General features: G+C 37.6%; 1 protein-coding gene across 3 annotated transcripts in view; it reads right to left on the minus strand.

Annotated features, from left to right (window-relative positions):
* Positions 1-21,092, minus strand: part of CORIN (corin, serine peptidase) — a 106,616-nt gene that overhangs the window by 43,316 nt on the left and 42,208 nt on the right. For all 3 annotated transcript variants that reach the window (XM_030271010.4, XM_072928145.1, XM_072928144.1), the window contains exons 5-6: positions 4,690-4,871; positions 1,210-1,323 (exon numbers count right to left, since the gene is read on the minus strand). In XM_030271010.4, coding sequence (XP_030126870.4) covers positions 1,210-1,323; positions 4,690-4,871 — 296 coding nt within the window. The remainder of the gene's footprint in view (positions 1-1,209; positions 1,324-4,689; positions 4,872-21,092) is intronic.

Below are 21,092 nucleotides of genomic sequence, written 5' to 3' on the forward strand. Positions count from 1 at the left end.
TATGCTTGTTTTTTCAAGACATGTAATGTATTTATTCTTTTACTACTATTTTCTTCTTTTCTTTTCTAATGTTTTCTTTTTTATTTCTAATAGAACTTGAGAACCATAGTCTCTATAGGTGTGTTTTAATTTTTGAGCTTACTTTAAATCTAAACCTAACAGGAAAAAATGGAAAATAAAAACATCCAATACTTTTTACATAATAGACATTCTCTCAACCTCCATGAAATTAATTGTAGGCTAAAAAAGGAAAAGCAAGCTCTAGCCTTATTCATATTGAGACCAGGAGGAAATAGCTGTCCTCATTTATTCCTTGGAGTATCCCAGATAAAATCTAACAACAACTTCCTTAAAAGCAGCTTTGTGAGTCTTGGAATGCCCAGGCTCTTAAATCACTAATAAGAACTAATCTTTTGAGTTGAGTTTGAACTGCACAGTCTGACATTTTTCAAAGTCTGAATGAGAAATCCTGTTATGTGGCATCATTGTCCTGCTATGATCCCTATTTAGTAATCTTCCTCTTTTCTTTTCCACATCTTCCTCTTTTCTTTTTCTTCTTGCATTCTCATTGTTTTCTTACGGTACATTTGCTCCACTTTTCTAAAGGTGTTTGTAGTCCAAGGTGTTTTGTTAACACAGAAAAACACATAGAACTTATCTAAAGACATGTACTACCACGGACAAATAAATAAAAAATTAAGTGATCACATGTGTACATTCTACTGCAGCACATACTGGGATTAATTAAAATAAATCACATCTAGGATTGAGACCAACAGAACTTTCTCAACAGATGGTCTTGTATCTAGTCTAAAATCAATGCCAAGGACCAGGATAAAGCTACAACAAACAGTATTCAGGTGATAAACAAATGAGCTCCTTTCTGATGCACACTAATGATCCATTAAAAAAACAACAACAACAACAACAAAAAAAAAAAAGAAACTACCAAACAAAAAAAATACTTCTTATTTCCGCATAGCTCCTTGCAGAGTAACTGCCTCAAGGCATAAAATTTGATCAAAAGCACATGCTGTGGCCTGAGTGAGCAAAGCTAAACACAGTCCACAACAATTGACAGAGTCCAAATGTCAACATACGAACACTATGCAAAGCTCTTGTTCTGTGCCAATAGCCTGCTTCAGCTTCCAGATTTCCCTGAATGGATTCAGTACTTCAGCAGAATACTGTGAGGTTTAAGAAACTTACTACAATGGATCTCATCACTCCAATCATCACAGTCATTGTAGCCATTACACTGCAGTTTCCTTGGGATGCAGATCCCACTGGCACACAAGAAACTCTCCTCTCCTCCACACAGTGCTGTAAGAGAGCAGAAAAGACAGAACATGGAGAAAAATCATTAGAAAAATCAACACTACAAAGTTAGTGATACTAGAGTCTTACAAATGTTAAACTGATATTCAATATTTCCCACAGGGATTGAAATATATTTCCAATTTGGAAAATGTTAGGATAGCTCTCAGAGGAACATCACTGAATTCAAGAAGGTCAAGAGGAAAACCTAAAAGAGAAAAAAAATCTGTTTTTGAGATAGAACAATGCCATTTAAAACTTCTATCAGTGAATGACCCATTTTAAAAGACCTCACCAGGCAGTCATGAAAGACTATTACACCTATTACATCTGCCCCGGGGATGAAGGAAGGAGCCTTATGTGCTCATGTGGAATATGCCTACAAAAAATATAATAATTTCTACTTAAGATTGGCTTTACTGAACAGCCCTTTGGTATTCCTCACAGTTTGCCAAACCAACAGGCATAGGGTAGATGCTGTGAGGTACCACTTAACACTGGGCATGGTTTTTCAGTATTTTTCAAAATTGACAAATAGCTTCAGCTTGCACTGGCTGCACATTCAACTATTTATCTACATTTTTAACTTTATTTGTGGTCCTAGAATAGCAGTCTTTTCTATCACACTATGGCAATGTCTATACACACAAACACAAACACTCTGAGCACCTCATTATTAGTTTTAAATTTTGTCAGCAGAAGATTATTTTTTTTTCAACACACTAACATTCTTTTCTAAGCCTCACTATTATTTTCTTATCCTCAAGAAACAGGGCAAACTTAGACTTAGTTAACTGAAAAACACACTCCTTATGGAAAATTCATTTGTAATAAAAGCTTAGGAATAATTTTAAAATCTTTTCTATGACATTTCCAGGTGTACTGTCCACTTGGACAGCAAATAATTTTCATTTTGCAATATAAACATCATTTTCTAGTTGTGTAATGAGAACACGATTATTGCAGTGAAAGTTGCTTATGCAATGTGTTTTAAAGGAGGTAAACTCCTAACTCTAACATTACTGAACGGTGCCCAAAATACTAATTAGGTGCCCTAATACTAATTTAAACCAGAGATTTTCAACTGGTTTGTGCCATTTAATATTTGTGACTCTTCACCAGCGACAAGGTATTAAAACAACCAAAATGCACTGCTCTTCAAGTGATACACTGACAAGCTGTAACATTCCAGAACACAATCCCAGGGATACTAAACCACACAGAGGCCCATGTAAGAAAGGGACACATTAATAGAATAAAAACCTATGGCAGGTCAAAAATTACATTAAAATCCCTGAATCTCAAACAGATGGAAAATGCAGGCGTATTTGGAAAACAACGGCCATACAGTCTTGGCCTGTTGTCCTTTTCTGGGAATTTGATTTTGTCAGCTTTTGGAGTCAGAATTATAAAACAGGCAAAGTTTCTCTTACCCAATATAGTCATAATGGCACAACAGACCCTTGTATTCTCTCACTTTCAGCTTTTCATCACCTGCTCCCTATACCATGTATGTACCCTTCAGAATCTTGCTGCTGTCGATTCTAGAAAGTTTTTATACTATGACCACAATCATGGAATTAGAAAAGCTGGCAACTCCTTACCCCCAGGTAATTGTTAATTTCTCTATTTCCTTAGGATGCAAAATCCTGTGGGAGAAAAAAGACAAAATACCTTTTTCTTTTATTCAAGTGATGTGGCCTAAAAAGGCCACATAAGAAACTCCAAGCTGGAAAAGAAAAAGGCAAAAAACAGGGACACAGGCAGAATAGGAGAATAAAAACCAGAGAACACAACAAAATATAATGCAGGATGAACAGAATTTAAGAGTGATTTTGTGGGGGAAATAATTTAATCAACCATGCATATTTCTTCACATGAAACACCACAACAATCCTGAAAAACATTTTGTTTCCCTCAAAAAATTATTCCATAATTGCATGTTTTACAGCTGTTGAGCATCATTGCTACAGAAATTATGTCTCTTATTATGAAAGTCAGAACCCACAGACAGACTGTACAAGCCTCAGTCTCTTCATCTCACAGAATGCCTATCAACAGCAGAGTCTCCAATGCCAGCAAGGGAATTCCAGCAATGGGGTCAGTGAGAAAAAAGTCAGGCTTATTGCTCTCAGGTGTGATCTCACCTCTAGATTTGGATCTGTAGAACACACCAGCATCCCTGAGGAGATGGAAATGCCTTGTTTTTAGAGACTGGCTGGAAAACTGCCCAGTGGAAAATGATCAGGGAATGCTGGTCAACAGCTGGCTGAACATGAGCCCGCTGTGCCCAGGTGGCCAAGAAGGCCAATGGCACCCCAGCCTGTGTCAGCAATAGTGTGGCTAGCAGGACCAGGGCAGTGATAGTCTCCTGCTGTACTTGGCACTGATGATGCCACAGCTGGAATCCTGTGTTTAGTTTGGACCCCCCATTACAAGAAAGACATTGAGGCACTGGAGCATGTCTAGAGAAAGGTAACAGAGCTAGGTAAGGGTCTGCAGAGCACAGGCCTTATGAGGAGTGGTGAGGGATCTGGGGTTATTTAGCCCAGGTAAAAAATGCTCAGGGGAGACCTGATCACTCCCTACAACTACCACAAAGAAGGTTGTATAAAGGTGGCAATGAGTGTCTTACCCCAAGTAACAAGCAATATGACAGGGGGAAAAGGCCTCCAGGAGAACCAGGAGAGGTTTAGGTTGGATATTAGGAAAATTTTCTTAATGGGAAGGCTGTTCAGTCATTGGAACAGGCTTCCCAGGAAAGTTATGTAATCATCATCCCTGAAGGTATCTAAAAGATGCATAGACATGACACTTAGGGACATGGTTTAGTGGTAGATTTGTCAGTGCTGAGTTAACAGCTGGACTGGATGACCTTCAATATCTTTTTTGAGATAAAAAATGATTGTATGACTTTATGTATGGGCATATAAAGACCATGCTTTTTGAGAAGTTTACCTCTTGGTAAGTTTTGGGCTCATTTTTACAGCAAGGAAAAAGGAGATACACTTGAAATTTGGCCCATGTATCAAGTTTCTACTCTAAATAACAAACCTGTACTTATTGGAGCTAGCAAACAAAAAGTCAACAGGTCATATTAATTTCCTCCAACCTTCTTTCCTTGAAACAGCTCAGAATTTTTGATGTAAAATAAAAAGTTCTTAATCAACACCAGTCTGAAAAAAATCAGCCTAAACAATTAAACCACTAAAAACAATAATCAACTGAGAACCAGACTTTATTACAGTAGTAAGATGGAACATAGAACAAGAAATAATACTTTCACCCCAAAGCTTTTCCTACACAGGGAGAAAATAAATTATTAAACGAAAACACATAAACACAGCATAACAGTTAAGAGTGGAAACATACACTGCTTTCCTTTTTCTTGATGTGGTGAGAAGCATACCCTTGTAGTGGTGTCATTTTCAGTTCTGTTCTGGAATTGAGAGCACTTCAAGAAGTCTGGCCAAGAAGCATTCACCATACCCAGGACTGGTTCACAGCCTTCTTTTGCTGCCTCACAAAACGTCCTGCAGGGTAAGAGGCCTAGACTAAAGAAAAAAGAGACAGAGAGCAAAATTTAAAATGATTATAACTTTAGCAGGTTGTGAAAACTTTTTAGAAACAGCAAAAAGTAATAATAAGTGCTTTTGACAAATTTTGTGCTCTACACCCATACCCTTACAGTGATTAAATTTTCAACCCAGCTTTCCTGAAGTTTATGTCTACTGCAGAACCTCTTAGGCTCTAGCAAGTGAAATTTTGCTTTATTTATAACCACTCAAAATGCCACAGAATGATCTTTTTCCTGGTACAGCACAGATATCTTTCTCTTTACATCTGACTCTCAGTTGTACCTGCCTGTCTCAAAACCATGGCTAGAACTCCATTCAGTCACAAGTAAGTGGCCTGAACTGAAGAAGTCTACAGTACCCAAAAATGTACCAACTTCATGTTTCAGTTTACAGTAACAGAGAATAACGCAGTACTTTTAGCAACTTGTGACATGGCAGCAACCATAAGAAAGGAATAAAAAAGCTGTCTTAGCTGCCTCACTACAATGTTAATGAAGAAATTGATGTAAAGCAAAATATTCACTTGCATAAGTACTTTGAAGTCAGTATGGCTGCCTTTCTCTGCTAAGTATCTAAAAAGGTAAGTGTGCTGCCAGTGTTGTTACTGAGTTCATTACATACTCTGGTTGGAACCACTTTTTTAAAAAAGGTGTTTTTAGAGATCTCCAGGTAATGCTAAGGACTTTTAAACAATGCATTTCACATGCTGCAGTATTGAACTTATCTCAGAAACAAGTCAAGGAATTTATCCCTAAAATTGTCTCTTGCAGATTCCTGGATGGCAGATTATTGTTGCCTGTAAAGAAGCATATATATTCTAAAACAGCCCTTTTTACCACCAGATTTTTTTATTGTGATCTGTTGAAAGATACAAAATTTTTGCACCAAAGATCACCTATATGGCTGTGTACAAAATCAAGAATGGTTTCGTCTGATGACAGAAGAGTTACCACTTATTAGTTCTGCACATGGTACTGGTAAACAAAGTTCCTCTGACTTAAAGGCTCTTCATATGAAGATGTTCTGAAACACTTCTGTTTTTTTACAGAACCTATTCAATATGAAAGAAAGAGCACAAGAGCTCTTGAGTAGCTCTAGAGCCCGAGAAACTCAGAAACCCTTTAAATAAAGGGGATTTGACAGGGCAACTGACTGTCTCCAGACATTTTTAAGTTTTTCCTCCTTAGCTAATGACACTTCTGGTTTGACAGAGGCTCCCTCATACAGAAAAATGCCAAAAGAAATGCTGCTTCTTACTACAGAAGGCACTTGAGTTTAAAAATATCTGTAAGAAATAAGATGTCACAAAGCTAAAATGGAATATTGATTTGACCTGTTGGTGAGTGATAACCCTGTATTTTTTCAACCTGATATGCTTAATTTCACTTTCTGCTAATTTTTTACAAGACCACAAAATATGCTACAAAAACTGTATTACAGTGAAAAGTATTGTAAGCAGTGGTTCTACCTCATTTACTAGTGCAATGGAGCATACCTGATGATCACAAGTAGCAATCTGAAGACAGTTCATTCTGCTAAGTTTATTCCTTTTTCTCAGAAATAGTGTCAGTAGGGACATTACTTGAATTTAACAGGCCTCTGACAGAGATCTATTAGAGTTTATTACAGTTAACCATCTGCATACATGATTTCTATTAATGGGAATGCTGTTTGAAAAAAACTCCCAAACAAATAAACAAACAAAACATAAAGCGTTCTTGAGAATTCTCTGAGGAAGTTTCATACAACTCTGGAGTATTTAATATGATCTCTGTTTTCCTGACTCACACCTAAATTATTAACTTTTAAAGCAACACACCTCAGCTATAGCCTGACATTTAGCAACTAGGCAATAGTAGTATGTGTATGTCAGTATCTTAAAATGTAACTATAGCAAACTTCCACCTATATGGTTGCTTGTTTCCAAAGGTCTTTTAACATACTGAACATTCTTTTTAATCAAAAATTTAAAATTAATATTAAAAAGCTTTATTAAAATATAACTGTGCAGAGTTATAATTGTTAAAAAGCTTCTAAAAATGTCAGGAGTAATTTTTTTCAGAAGATCTATCTGCACATTTAATTTTTACATCTGTATGAGGAAAAACCTATGAATACAAAAAGTTCATCTCATTTATTTATACGGTATTGGATTTGCATGGCAAGATTCTTGTAGTGGGAGGGATACAGGGGTGGCTCCTGTGAGAAGGTGCCAGAAGCTTCTCCTATGTCTGGCAGAACCAGCTCCATTCAGATGCAGGACAGACCCACCACTGGCCAAGGCTGAGCCCATCAGTGATGGCTGTTGTACTTCTGCAGTATTCAAGGAGGCAGGGAAAAATTGGCGCAAAGGCAACTGCAGCCAGGAGAAAGGAGTGAGAATATGGGAGAGAAGCACCTCTGTAGATACCAAGGTCAGTGCAGCAGGAGGGGCAGGAGGTGCAGCCCCTGGAGGATCTCACTCTGGAATAGGTGGATGCTCCAAGGAACCTGTGACCCTGGGGACCCCACACTGGAGCAGATTTGCTGGCAGAACTTGTGACCCTGTGCTGAACCCACGCTGGAATAGTCTGTGCCTGAAGGACTGCACACTGTGGGAGGGACCTACACTGTAGCAGTTGATGAAGAACAGTAGCCCATGGGAAGGACTCACACTGGAGAAGTTCATGGAGTACTGTCTCCCATAGGAGAGACCCATGGCAGAGCAGAGAAAGAGTGTGAGGAGTGCTTCTCCTGAGAAGGAAGGAGTGACAGTGACAATGTGTGATGACATCACACCTGCCATCCCCCTGCACCTCTGAGGGGACAGGAGGTAGAGGATTCATGATCAAAGTTAAACGAAGGAAGAAGAGAGGGGTGTGAGGAAGTTGTTTTAAGATTTGTGTTTTCCTTTCTCATTGACCTGCTCTGGTTTGATTGGCAGTGAATTGAATTACTTTCCCCATGTTGTGTCTGTTTGCCTATGACAGTAGCTGGTGTGTGAGCTCCCCCTGTTCCTATCTCGATCCTGAGACTTGTTCTATTTTGTCTTCCTCGGTCCAGCTGAGGAGGGGAATAACACAGCAGCTTTGGAGAGCACCTGCTGACCAGCCAGGGTCAACCTACCACAGACATGCACAGAACAGTAATAATTTGGAAATTACCTGTCTTCTAAAAGACAACTACATGGTGATCTAATAACCAAGCAGAATTTGTAGCCTCTAGAGAAGCTCTGACAAATCAGAAAACATGGGATTATCCAGCAATTACTGCAATTTTGGCCCAGTTTCAATGTTGAGTCATGTGTGCGCCATTAATTAAATATTTCTGGATAATGATCAAGTTTAGTATGGATTTATTGCTTAATTTGCTGGAGGATGAAAATATGATTATTAATCTTTAGCTCGATTACTCTTATTTACAGCTACTCAGAGACCAATCATTTTAAAAATAAATTGGCAGGTCTATGGCAATCTTACCATAACTGATTTGGCACCAGTGGCAGGAACAGAAGCAGGTTGTAACATATTAGCATGAGATTCTGCTCTTCAGGATATTAATAGAAAAACTCCTGAAATTGGAGTTTGATGAAAGAAAGAAAATGACATATTTTTATCTCTGTGGTTGGTTTCCCAGACTCAAAACCCACACTTCAGTAAATTCAGCTGCACAGAAATACCAACATTAAAAAATGTAGGGAATAAAAAAAATAGAAATCTTCTTTATTGTTTATTAAAAAGCATATTCAAGGTAGAGATAATATATAAGGGCTTTAAATTTGCATAAGGCATCTTTAAAGAAGCTTTCAGAAGTTCTGTATTAAATACTCATTGAAGCACATATATTCAATACAGTATATACTCCGTTAAGTGATTTTAAGTTTCCAAAGAGGTTAAACACTGCCTGAAAGCAGAAGATCTGATTTCCTTGTTCACTTACACAGGAACTCAGATTGCCTGATTATAATCCTACAGGGGGGTACTCCCTAGAACTCAGAGATATTTTACATTTTTAGACGATTTTTTTTCAGAATTGACTCCTTTTCTTTGCAATCACATTACCATGCATAGGGGTCCTCAGCAGACTGTTTCTTAAGTGGTTGTTTTGAGTACTAGAAGTTATCAAAGAAATAATACTGCAAGAAGCAGTAAGGAGAGGGAAGATCCTCATGGTGACTGTTTTCCACTTACTGCACAATTTACCACATTTTCTAAGGTTAGCTCAAGATTCAAGTTAGCTAAAGGTCCGACTCCCAACCTCAGCAGACACCAAAGGTATGTCTTTTCTGGAAGAAGCCGCACTGTATGACTGGATCTGGTTCCATGCTACTTTCAGTTTTGCTGCTTGTAAGAGCTGTTTTTAGGCTGTACATAAGACGTCAAATAACTCATTCAACTGAAGAGTAATGTGACCAAAAAAAAAAAAACAAAAAAGCCCCTTTTTCTCAGATCTGGCTGTTGATTGGGTCCTCCAAAAGGATACAGGCAAAGAAGGAATAAGATGCCACAAGAGGGGGAAGTAGAAATTGCTAAAGCTGACAAAAGCATTAAATTAAATAAAATTAACAATTAACCATCCTGCAGAAACTCCCCATGCAACCTGGTAAATACAGTAATATATCTAGTGCTCACTATTATCTGTGGTATTCCTTTATGTCTTAACAACAGTATCTCCACTGGTAAAAGTACTACTATAGACATGCCCTGTTGAGAAATTTATTATTGCAGTTTTACAGGTTAAAACAATAGAGGGTAAATTATTTGCAAAAAGCTTACAACCAAATTGTTATGCCAGAGCTGAAAATGCAGCACGAAGATCACTGAGAAACACAACTGTTGGCAGCATTGCTAAAGGTCACATCTGTGGTTCAATAGACAACCTGACTGCAGGCAGACTGACAAATATTTTAAACTACTGCTGGTTCTTATTACTGTTCTTTTCCCAGCTTCATCCCTTCAGTTGTTTCAGGATAACTTTTTCTGTGGCCACACAAAAAGCTGTATTCAGGTACTGAGACAAGTTAAAAACAACTGTAGGATATTTCTCTGTATCACTCATACACAGGCACACAATGCTAAGAATGGCACTAGATCTCAGACCTGAGGCAAAATAAATGAACTGGTAATACAATTGTGAGAGATTGCTGGGCAGGGAGGATGAGTACAAGGGCAAACTGAAACATCATGAAATTCTGGGAAGAAGAAAACCAAGGTTATTCTTTATTTCTACTGCCCTGAAATCAAACAAGCTGAAGTGATTAGCTCACACACCAGCCTTTGTGTGTCCTAATTGTCTTTAATACTTTCATGACATTCTAACAATAACGACTTTCAGAGAATACAAATGAGAGAAAAAGAAGTTTCAACAGCTTCTTTTAGAGAAAACACATACACCCAGGATTACAGTTTGCTAGAGTGACCATTCTTGTGAAATCTTTCTCAGTACCCTCTCACAGTACTCCAATATGCAGTGCAGCACAGTCACTGACAGAGTTTTATGAAACAAAATCATAAACCTCTCAAAACCTCACTTCTTGATTGATGGATTTTAAATAAACTGGCTGCTGATGTTTCACAAAATCAAGAAAATTATGTATTTTTATATTTTCTTTGGTTTTATCTGTAACTTGCAAGTTCATTTGAGAGTTTGAATTTCTATTTTGTCTCTAAATAGGGAAATCTGAAATTTGCTTCTTTACATAATGAAATCTGAAAAGAAAGCAAGATTATTTTAGATTTTTGTAGTTATTTTACTTGACGAAACTGAACACTGAAAGATGGTACCTCAATTCCATGTAATACTTTGTAACACTCAAAGAAAAGTACTACCTCCCACCTAGTTTTTAGCTTAAATGCATGTAGTGTTTTTTTCAAAACAGGTTCCTGTCTATAAGTACAAAGATGCAAAACTACCTGTAAAAGGATAGGACCCACAGTCTGAGAAATATGGAACACCTTAATGGAGAAAAAAGGCCTCAGAGGTGAACTTGGCAAAAGGCATAGCAGCTCAGTTTCCCCGGGGTGGGAGCCTGAGTAACAAGTGCAGCTGTTTAGGGAAGATAAGGGCCTTGTGTTAGCTGGCTGAACTGCAGGTAAGTGTGCACTCATCTGCCCTACAGGGACTCACAAGGACTTACAGATAGCGCAGAAAGCCAGTTCTAATGCACCCATGAATGCCCCATTTGCTGTCATGAAGCTTGGCAACTACAGATGAGCCACAGGAGTGCCCTTTCCATGAGACTGAAAAAAGCCTGGGTTATACAATGAGAATGAAAAAGATGGAGATACTCAATGGATTGCCTGCAGCATGGAAGAACACTCTGTTTAAAGGCTATGAGAACAGAAAAGTGGCAAAAACAAATCTGATGAAAAAGCTGGACTAGAATCTCTTCTGTGGGTCCACAGAGATTTCTTTCACTAAGAATGACAGTTTAAATTAACTACTCCTTAATAGTTGCCATATCTTATGGCAACAGGAAAGAGACAGCTAGAGAGTTATACTTGCAAAATCTTAGAACACATCTGCTGTCCAAGAGTACCATACTTAACAAAGAGCTCACACAGAACTCTGAAAGCTGTTCAGATGGGAGAAATATAAATTCCTGATTCCAGTGAAAGTGCAACTGGGAACAAATCCAAACATACCATTAGATTAAAAAGACTCTTCTTATCCATCCAAAAATGAGTAAAGGAAGCAGCAGCTGCTATTGAATTTTACATCTTCTTTATCAACCGCTGTTATTTAACATCTCTTTCAGGCTTAGAAATGCTCTTCAGACAATGTGGCCAAACTATGTTGATACCCTTAAGGATGGACACATACAGTCTCTACAATGCAAGTTAGAATTTTGAGTCAGTGTAATTATTTATTTTGTAGACAAAACTCAGATAAACTATTTTGACCAAAAGAAGAAGTCACACATCTGAGTCAGCAGTGTGCTGTGGCAGCCAGGAGACACAACCCTGTCCTGGAGCACATCAGGCACAGCATCAGATTGTCCTGCTCTGCTCTGCATTGGGACATCCTCACCTCAAGTGCTGGGGACAGTTTTGGGTATCACAATGTAGGACAGATATTAAACTATTAAAGAGCATCCAAAGGAGGGCAATAAAGCTGATGAAGGGTCTAGAGGGGAACCCAAAAGAGAAGAAACTGAGGACACTTGGTCTGTTCAGCATGGAGACAAGGAGATGGAGAGGAGAAGACCTCATCACAGTCTGCAACTTCCTCATAAGGGAAAGTGCAGGGGCAGACATTGATCTCTTCAATTTTGTGACCAGTGACAGGACTCAAGGAAACAGCATGAAGCTGAGTCAGGGGAGGTTTAGGTTGGATACCAATAAAAGGTTCTTGCCCCAGAGGGTGTTTGGGCTGGAACAGTGTCCTCAGGGAAGTGGTGACAGCATGAGCCTGACAGAGTTCAAGAAGCACTTGGCCAATTCTCTCAGGCTCACAGCACAACCCTTGGAGATGGTCCTGTGCAAGGCCTGGAGCTGGACCTTGATGATTGCTGTGGGTACCTTCCAGCAGAGGATATTGTATGATTCTGTGAATCAGCAAGAAGCAAATTCAGAAATCCCCTTTGACTCCTCTGTCACTTTCCATGACAGCACAATACATCACAAGTTGAGCTTGTAATACTATAACAATCAGAAACTCCTCAAGTATACAGTATACAGCAGAAGCATAAATATTGCAATGTAGCATTGAAAAGAAAAAAATCTATGAAAATTTTTCAGTGTGTTTTGTACAATGACAATCAGGTGGGATGATCTGTCCTGACTAAAGCAATCAGCCCTTCCAGACGTCTCTTACTGATCCCATCACTTGATTCAAAGACAACAATGAAAATGGGAGAGAGGCACTAAATTAATTAATTTGAGCTTTAGTTCAGCCATTAATCAGTTTAAATTAGTATTATTAAGAATATTGCTTGCTACAACTATTTTTACATTTTTGTACTATCTGCCAAAATGACTCCTGAAGTAAAATTTCTGAAAATTCATGCCTATTATTTATTATGCAAATTATGAATACACTGTTTATTTACTTTACTCTTTAGAAATTTCTTTTATAAAACAAAACAAACTCCTAAAATGCCTGAAAATCCAGGTTACAATATCTTTTGTTTTTAGCAAACAAAATTCACACATAGGAAAGAGAAGCTGGCAGAATGAAACACAAGTCCTCTGAATCACACACTAGTATTTCAATCACAACATTGCTATAGAAATTCTGGACTAACTGGAAGTAAATCATACACTGCACAGCTGCTCTAAGTGTTTGTATCTTCAGATAATAAATACACCCAAAGCAGTATTGTACCTAAAGAACTGCCTTCCATTTCCACAGATGACTGTGAGAGTTTCCTTTAATTTCATGCAGTTTTCCAGAACTCATGTTTCCCTGTGCACTTCAGAGCATTGCCAAAAGGAAGACCTCAAGAATCAACCCAAGTTGAAACCTTCTGAGCTGCACCTTATCATGAATCCTGAAGAATCAGACATACTTCTCACTCATTGACATTCAAGGATCTTCTTTGTCAAGTAGAAAATCATTGTATCATGCGACTTCAATTTCACATAAAAATTGTTTCACAAACAAATCTGGCAGAAGCAGATGTCATCAATTTAAATAAGTTGTCCTACCCCTCATCAGCCTGCTCCAAAACCTCTCCTCACCCCTCTTCCCTACTTTTTTTGTGCCAGCATGGCACTTCATTCTGTCACACAATGGATAACATCAGTCACTCCTAATTAAATTCAGACCAGTTCCCAAATCCAATCTGTCATGGAGCTGAAAAAAAACTCTTGACAGAACATGGAAAAGACATGGGTGAGATGGGGAATAACAAGCAGGAGAATAGGATAATAGTCATCCTTTCAGCACCACTAGCATTTTATATAGCACTATCTATTGAGAAACAGTAGTCTGGAACATGTTCTCCAGAAGGGTTGTGAAACCTCCATCCTTAGGGATCCTCAAAACCTAACTGAGAGCAGCCCTAAGGAGTTTCATTCATCTTTAATGCTCATCCTGATGTGAGCCAGAAGAGTTCCAGAAGTTTCTCTCCTTCCCACCTGCATAACCTTGTGATTCATGTTTGACTGCCCTGCTCAGCCTGAGAGCCTGGTGCTTACCACTGGCGTCTCCAGTAGGGCAACAAGAACTTCTGACAGAGGAGACAGACCTGTGAGAGGTTAAATATGTCTCACTAACTGAATCCTCAATATGGTTTGAGTGCAGATGGTTTACAAGCTATTTGTTAATAAGATGGGCACTAAAATAAGTTAAACATGAGCTGAAAAGCATAGGAATTCTTTGAGAATTCTTTAACCACACTTCAATCTGAAACCAATTTTTTTTCTAATTACTGCACAAGAGGGTGTACTCATATCCAGTAGAAGAGTTCTATCTACCAAACTAAGATAGAATGTTACCTCATCTGTTTCTGGTGAGCCCAGATACACCAGTCTAATAGGAAACAATCAGTGTTAATACTCCCAAAATGTTTATGAAAATATTCCTACCCAACAACTATTGCAATTGATAAAATTAAATAAATTTTATCCTGTGAAAAAGCGTATTTTTCTAAATTACCAAACAAACAATAACAAAAAGCCATGCTAATTTTAAGAGTAGTTGTAAAAAATTATTTCAGCTACATAAATGATCAGTATTTATTTATAAGAAGTAATATATTACATTATATATAATATAATATATTGTATGTGCAGAAGAATGAGTTATGATCTCATACCAACTTAGGAAACTATAAACTACAGCTTATAACAGGTAATACACACAGAAAATCATTGCAGCAACTGGGCTGAAAGCAATCAATCAACAACATATTCATTAATAAAACAACCAGCCCTCATGGTTTTCCTTTCTGCCTCCCTCCCTTAACTTCACTGCACAGCACTGTGAAACACAGTTTCAAGCAGCCATTCCATGCCCAGATTGTTCTCAGAAATGTTCCTTTATCTGATAATCTTTTAACTCTGGTGCATCCATAACTCCCTCCAACACACACTTTGAAATTAGATCAGTGGGGAGGGTGAAGCACTGCATGAAGTTTTGACGCTGCCTGCTATGGCAAATGCTGACTTCACATGCATTGGATCACACACATGATTCTGGCCAATGCAGGATGCCATTGCCTACATTTCTACATTGCTTTTCTAACCTTCTATTTTTAAAATTAATTTCTTAGCTAATCCCCTCTTTCTTTACATTGACTTATTGACAAATTAAACATACCAGTAATTCTAACCAGTTTGTTAGGGCAGGGAAGGGACAGCTCTCTGAATGTTGAAAACAAATCCCTTCCAGCATCCTATCTCTCTGTTCTTTTCCCCTGTATTTTGTCCCTGGTTTGTCCTTCCCAACACTGCACCTGTGTAAAAGAACTGGCATCCCAGTGTTAACTTCAGGCCCTGTCCCTAGATCCAGTACCACCCCTAGCTATTGGGACCCTTTAGGTCCATCCACAGCAGCTGAGCCATGACAGTTACAGAGATGCTTTTAGAGACTCCACAATTTTTCAGATGTGTAAGCTAGAAAACGGTGATTTAGTTCCATAGGAATATCCACAGGTACATAAACTTTATAAACAGAAGTTTCCCTAAGGTAAGGACATTTTGTCTTCTAATTCCCTTATCTCCCTCTTCTAACAGCTATGAGGAAGAGCTTAATACTTATTAGAGCAACTTCCCAAATAAATTTAAAGTTTCAATGCTCAAATATTTGAGCACTTTTGGTGATTACAGAGTGTTTTTTCATAAGCAACTCATTTTTTATTTCTTTTTTTTTTCTTTTTTTTTTTTCCCCAGGGCATCATTTAGGCATTCAAAAAAAAAAAAGGGGGTTAAAAGGTGCTTTTTTTCTTTTTTTCCCTCCTCAGAAAGGGTTCTCTAAGATATGTTTTTCAGCTTTAAATATTGGCATTTTGGCCCATGCCACTTCATTACCAATGCTCTCCCTAGCATTTCTTGCAAACGCACACTTTGTATTTGTCACCTTCATACTATCTTGGCTTGGGAGAAAGTAGCAGTGGCTCCTAAGGTGATGAATATGACATCTTGACTTCATGGTGTGAGTTCTGAGGGACAGTGCAAACCATAATCTTCTCATCAGTACATTGTTTTCTGCTGCATGAATAGCACTTAGACAAGATTATTAATATAACTCATAAACTTTGAAACTATTTATGAACAATACAAGATGCACTGAAAAGAAAGGTAAATCTCTAGAAATGCTATTTTTGGACTCCTGTTTCTTCAAGTTTCTTCATTTATGTCTTGGCAAGATGGTCGACTCCAATACTTCAGAGAAATGTGAGCATTCCCTTCTTTGAAATCAGATATAAACCAGCTGTTTGTTAACTAAAAGTCTCATTCACGTCTCATGAAGAACATGTTATACTTACAGGACAGCAGAAGTAAAATTTTGTTTTTTTGAAAAATTATCTTTCCTTAGAACAGAAACTGAGGCTTGAGGATTTATTTTCTTGTTGATCCTTTTCCTGTGCAAGTATTTAATCACCTTCTAAATCTGCATATTGTAGGTTTTTTTTTTAATCTATGTATCTATTTATTACCTATTATTTTTTCATTTTAAGTCACCCTGATTTTATTCACTATCTCCTTACATTTAGAAATTCATGTCTGTTCAGTACACTTACTGAAACATGTTTTCAATCTGGACTTTGTAATATGATATCTGTTACTGCACATAACACTTTCAAAAGTACACAGGAACTATCTAGTGCTCTTTTAGAGATACATTAAACAGACAGTTTTGCTAGTTTGAAAACCTACCCAATGCATTACACCTCTCAACCATTTCACTTTCTTCTTGCTGTAAATTAGTTCTACTTCACCTTGAATTAGTGTGCTATCAATTTGATGGTAGACTGGAGCTGACATTGAGTACTTACATTGCATAGGAAAGCCTTACAAAATATTTCTCACAAAATGTTAACTATCTCCAATTAGCAACTCTATCCTCAACAGTTTGCTTATCAAAAATTACACTATAAAATCATTATTATAACTAGTGGTTAAATTACATCTATTGGAAGGTTATTAACTGCTAGAAAGAACAAAATTAATGAAAATATTATTCATTTGTTTTGCTGTTCTGGACTTTTTCAAGTAACACAGACCCTGCATGTTCCTCAGTTCTTCTGCTAAACAGTAACACTTAAATCAATTCCCTCAGGAGGATGCTTCAAATTAACAATAACAAGGCACAAAAACAAGAGAACACTATTTATGCGGGCAAGAATTTGCAACATTATCACACTCTATAATTGTGTTCCTTTTTGACAGGATGCTATGTTTTTCATAGCTGGACCTCCAAGGTTGCACAGTTCAAGTCACAACTGCACTTAAATGAACCATATTAAAAACTGAAGACCAGATTTAAAACTGAAGACTGGATTATGACTTGGTTACCTCCAAAGACAGATTTTACAACAGTGTGGGTTTTTGTCACACAATCAGTCTGCTGGATTCTGAAAGGCTGCAAGCCAAGTCATGGCAACATTTAAAACAAAAGATGTGTGATTGTTATTTCTATGGGTTTTCCCCCCCTCCACGCAGCCCCCCGAATGAATCCGACTAGCTCAGAGATATGGGGCTGTGGGGGGAGGAAATAGCATGGAGAGGGAAAGGTATACAGAAGAGGCTCCTTACCCAGGGTGTTGGAACAGCTCTCTTTATTCTGTGGTGTCCATGGAGAGCGGGGCAAAAGAGGAAGAGCAGGAAGTTTCAGGGGTCTATATAGGTTTTGGACAGGGTGGGCACTCCTGGCTCCCCGCCAACCCCATTGGGGCAGGAGGGAGGATTCAGGGGTTATCATGACCAGAGCCACAGAGGCCCTAGGAAAGGGGGGACAAAAGGGTGTCCAGGAGCTCACTGTAACATGTGATTTTAAACATTCTATGTATAAATCACTTCACCTACTGAACATCACCTCTGCTTTATTTTGAATTGAAGATTCTGAACTTCTGTATCTCCTTGGAAAACAACTATTGCCAGAACTACATCTGGAATAGTCTTTGTGAGTTATGTTAAATTCCTTAGGCTAAAGAGGCACCATCAAAAAGGAAGTGTATTAGGAGGATAAAGCAACTCCCACAGGATGTGAAAGACAAGACTGCAAACCCAGGAAACAACTGGCAGCCACTTACAAGCATCTGAAAGAAGCCTCCACTCCATGTGCCTAAGTCATGGCAAGAACTATACTGGACGTAGTTATGAGAAGAATGTGAAGAGGCAACACCATGGTAGGAGAAAATTGTCTCACCTTATTCCTTGGAGACCTGGTAAATGATTGTCATCAGTGGAGTAGCTTAATGTTTAAAAGTAAATACCACCAATTTCAATGAAAGCATCTCTGATAGGTTTATGAAAGAGGATTCTACATGAGGGTTTCTCAATACCTTGGCTTCAAAAATTACTCTGAAGCTAACTTCCTAAATGTGTAAAATTTGAACATTTCTTAAACTGTAGAATGCCAAAGTTCCCAGTGTAACTATAATTTGACATCTCCACACAGGCGCACTATAAAAAGAGCATAAAAGCTGGGTCACAGACTACCTACAGAATTGTTCACTCACAGGTCCTAGCAAATGCTATTTTGTCTCAGCATATTTACCTGCTTTTGTTGCCAAAATCAAGTGGATTAAAACAAAACTGAAGACTGTCAGTGGAGGATTGCCTATACAAACTCATACATATCCATACATCATTCATACACAATTAAACCCGTTATGGACTTTGTGTAATAGATATTGACTCAAATGTATGTTGATAGCTTCCTGTTCAAAGCTTTAAAACAAAAACTCTCATTAGCTATGTAAACAAGATCTGTGTGATCAGAAAGCTTTTTTCCTAAACACTTTAAAAGCCTCAATTAACTCTAAAATGTAGACTTTGAATGTTTTTAATAACATCTTACTATTTTAATAAGTTTAGCTATTATAGATGTGATAAAATGTAATTAATTTCACTGTCAGCAGGAGAAACAAAGAACATGGATGAGTTTCAAGTGAAGTTCTCAAAAACAGGAAAAAGGAAATAACCACATCACTGGTCTCATTCATGGATTATACTAAACATGACAGACAGATATCTATTACTCTATAAAGAATGAATTACTCTTTTCCATTTTCTAACAGGACATGAATGAAATTGTTTTGAATGTTGACATCTTTTAATAAAAGACACAACACATATTTCTGGATTTGTTTTTTGGACCCCATATTTCATCCTATTTCAGGCTCACGGTGAAAATCATACTATTTAGTTTTTCCTTATTATAAATTACAGAAAAAAAGATTAAGACAATCAACCAGAAAAAAAACACAGAATTGAATTTGCCACTGAATTCATATCTGCAGCTCTTCAAAGAGTATTTGACTGCACACAAACTATTCACAGCTTCTTAGAACCTATTTAGTATTAACCTAATTTTCATTAGTTACTTTCTCCCATTCTAGCCATGTTGACCTATTCTGACCTCTTTGGCTTTCTACAAGTCTTTACCTGGCTACTGCTCTGTGTAGCATAGATACTACAGCACAATGGAATATGTTACATATAGACAGCTACATGAGAAATTCCTTTCTAGGAAAGAGTTAGAAAATCAAAGAAAGTCTTTTCCCTTCATTGTATTGTTTTGACCTTTAGAATTGCCATACATTCACTACACATTAGATCACAAGTAAAGTGAATGAGTAAGTGAAATTAATTTTCAGACTTTAATCAAAATGAAAAATAATGTTGTGCCTAAAGACACAGGCTATAAGTGTTACAGAGTAGTTCTCTGCTCTACTGCAAATTTCTTGCTCAGTTTTGTCTTCCCCAGCCATTAATGTGCCAGCATTCTCTTCCTATCCTTTACTTGTTTTCTTCATGTGGGCTATAAACTTTCAGAGGCAGGAGGCTGCCACTCAGTGCATGTTTGTACAGCATCCAGCATAAAAACTCATCATTTCAAATAAACTCTTTGAGCCCTAACTGAAGACAAGCCACTTCACAACTCTGTTTTCAAAGATATCTGACGTGAAAAAAGCATAGTGAGTAGAATTGTACAGAAATGCAAGGTGCATTGGAATTTTAGCTTGGGAGCATATTACACTTTCTAATTTGCATTGCCCTAATACTATTTTCTAGCCTAAACTAATTTTGATTTCCCAAGATAGGAGACTCTGAGGATCTCTCAACGGAAGGCATCTCCTCAACTTTACAATATACTTCTACAAAGAGGGTCAATGTAAATAGTCAAGCTATTATTTCTGTTTCAAAGGCAGCATGACAGCATAGGGTATGAGAATCATAAGCTTCACATTTATTCCGAGCATAAAAAGTCAAAATAAGCTATGTACACAGGCCTTCAGGATCTTATATAGCCTGCCTATATTTCCAAGTCTTTTGATGAAATTTGATTTTTTTATAGAGTGCAAGAAACATTAGAAAGCATCAATGAGTCTGGTCGCATTACGCAGTAATAGGCTGACCCACTATGAATTTCTCTCATGATTTTGAGTCTTTAAATTTTATATTAATTTTGGCACTTTTCTTCCTTTTGAAATGTGAAAACATTGCAGAATAACTTTTATTGTCTTCTTGAATTGTAGAATCCAATGCATGCAAGTTGCTATAAATAAATATCCACTACATTGTAGTAACTGACCTTTGGCCCACTCTTAGTATCTTTCAGTGCAGAGGAAGAATTCACTAGATTAAATCATTAATCATAACCAGTAGCTCTGAGGACAGATCTCTCTTACAACAAAGTACCAGTGTTGCAAGTGGTGGCCAGAGGATACAGACTAGTACTGCCCAAAAGGACAAAGTTACTACTGGGAATGTTTTAGACGTCATTAGCTCAGCGCATCTAATTTAAGGTGTTCTTCCAACAGTGGTTTTACTTTTCACATTTTCTTAGCAGTGCTGATGGACTGTGGTAGGACAGGGTTTTGTAATGCTGATTTTTTTAAAGTCATATTGGAAAGATCTCATCCATCCACTCAAGAAGGAGGAAGTTGCATAACACCTTCATGTAAGCAGTCCTTTACTACAAAATTTATGGGTAAGCATGCAAAAAAGCCTTACTGCACTTCAAATTTCCATTTTCCATTTTCACACAGGCTTTAGTTGTACTTTTAAACTTTTTCTGTGCTGTCATGTAGTATATAGATACTGT

This window comes from Taeniopygia guttata, chromosome 4 (assembly GCF_048771995.1).
Source record: "Taeniopygia guttata chromosome 4, bTaeGut7.mat, whole genome shotgun sequence".
NCBI lineage: Eukaryota > Metazoa > Chordata > Aves > Passeriformes > Estrildidae > Taeniopygia > Taeniopygia guttata.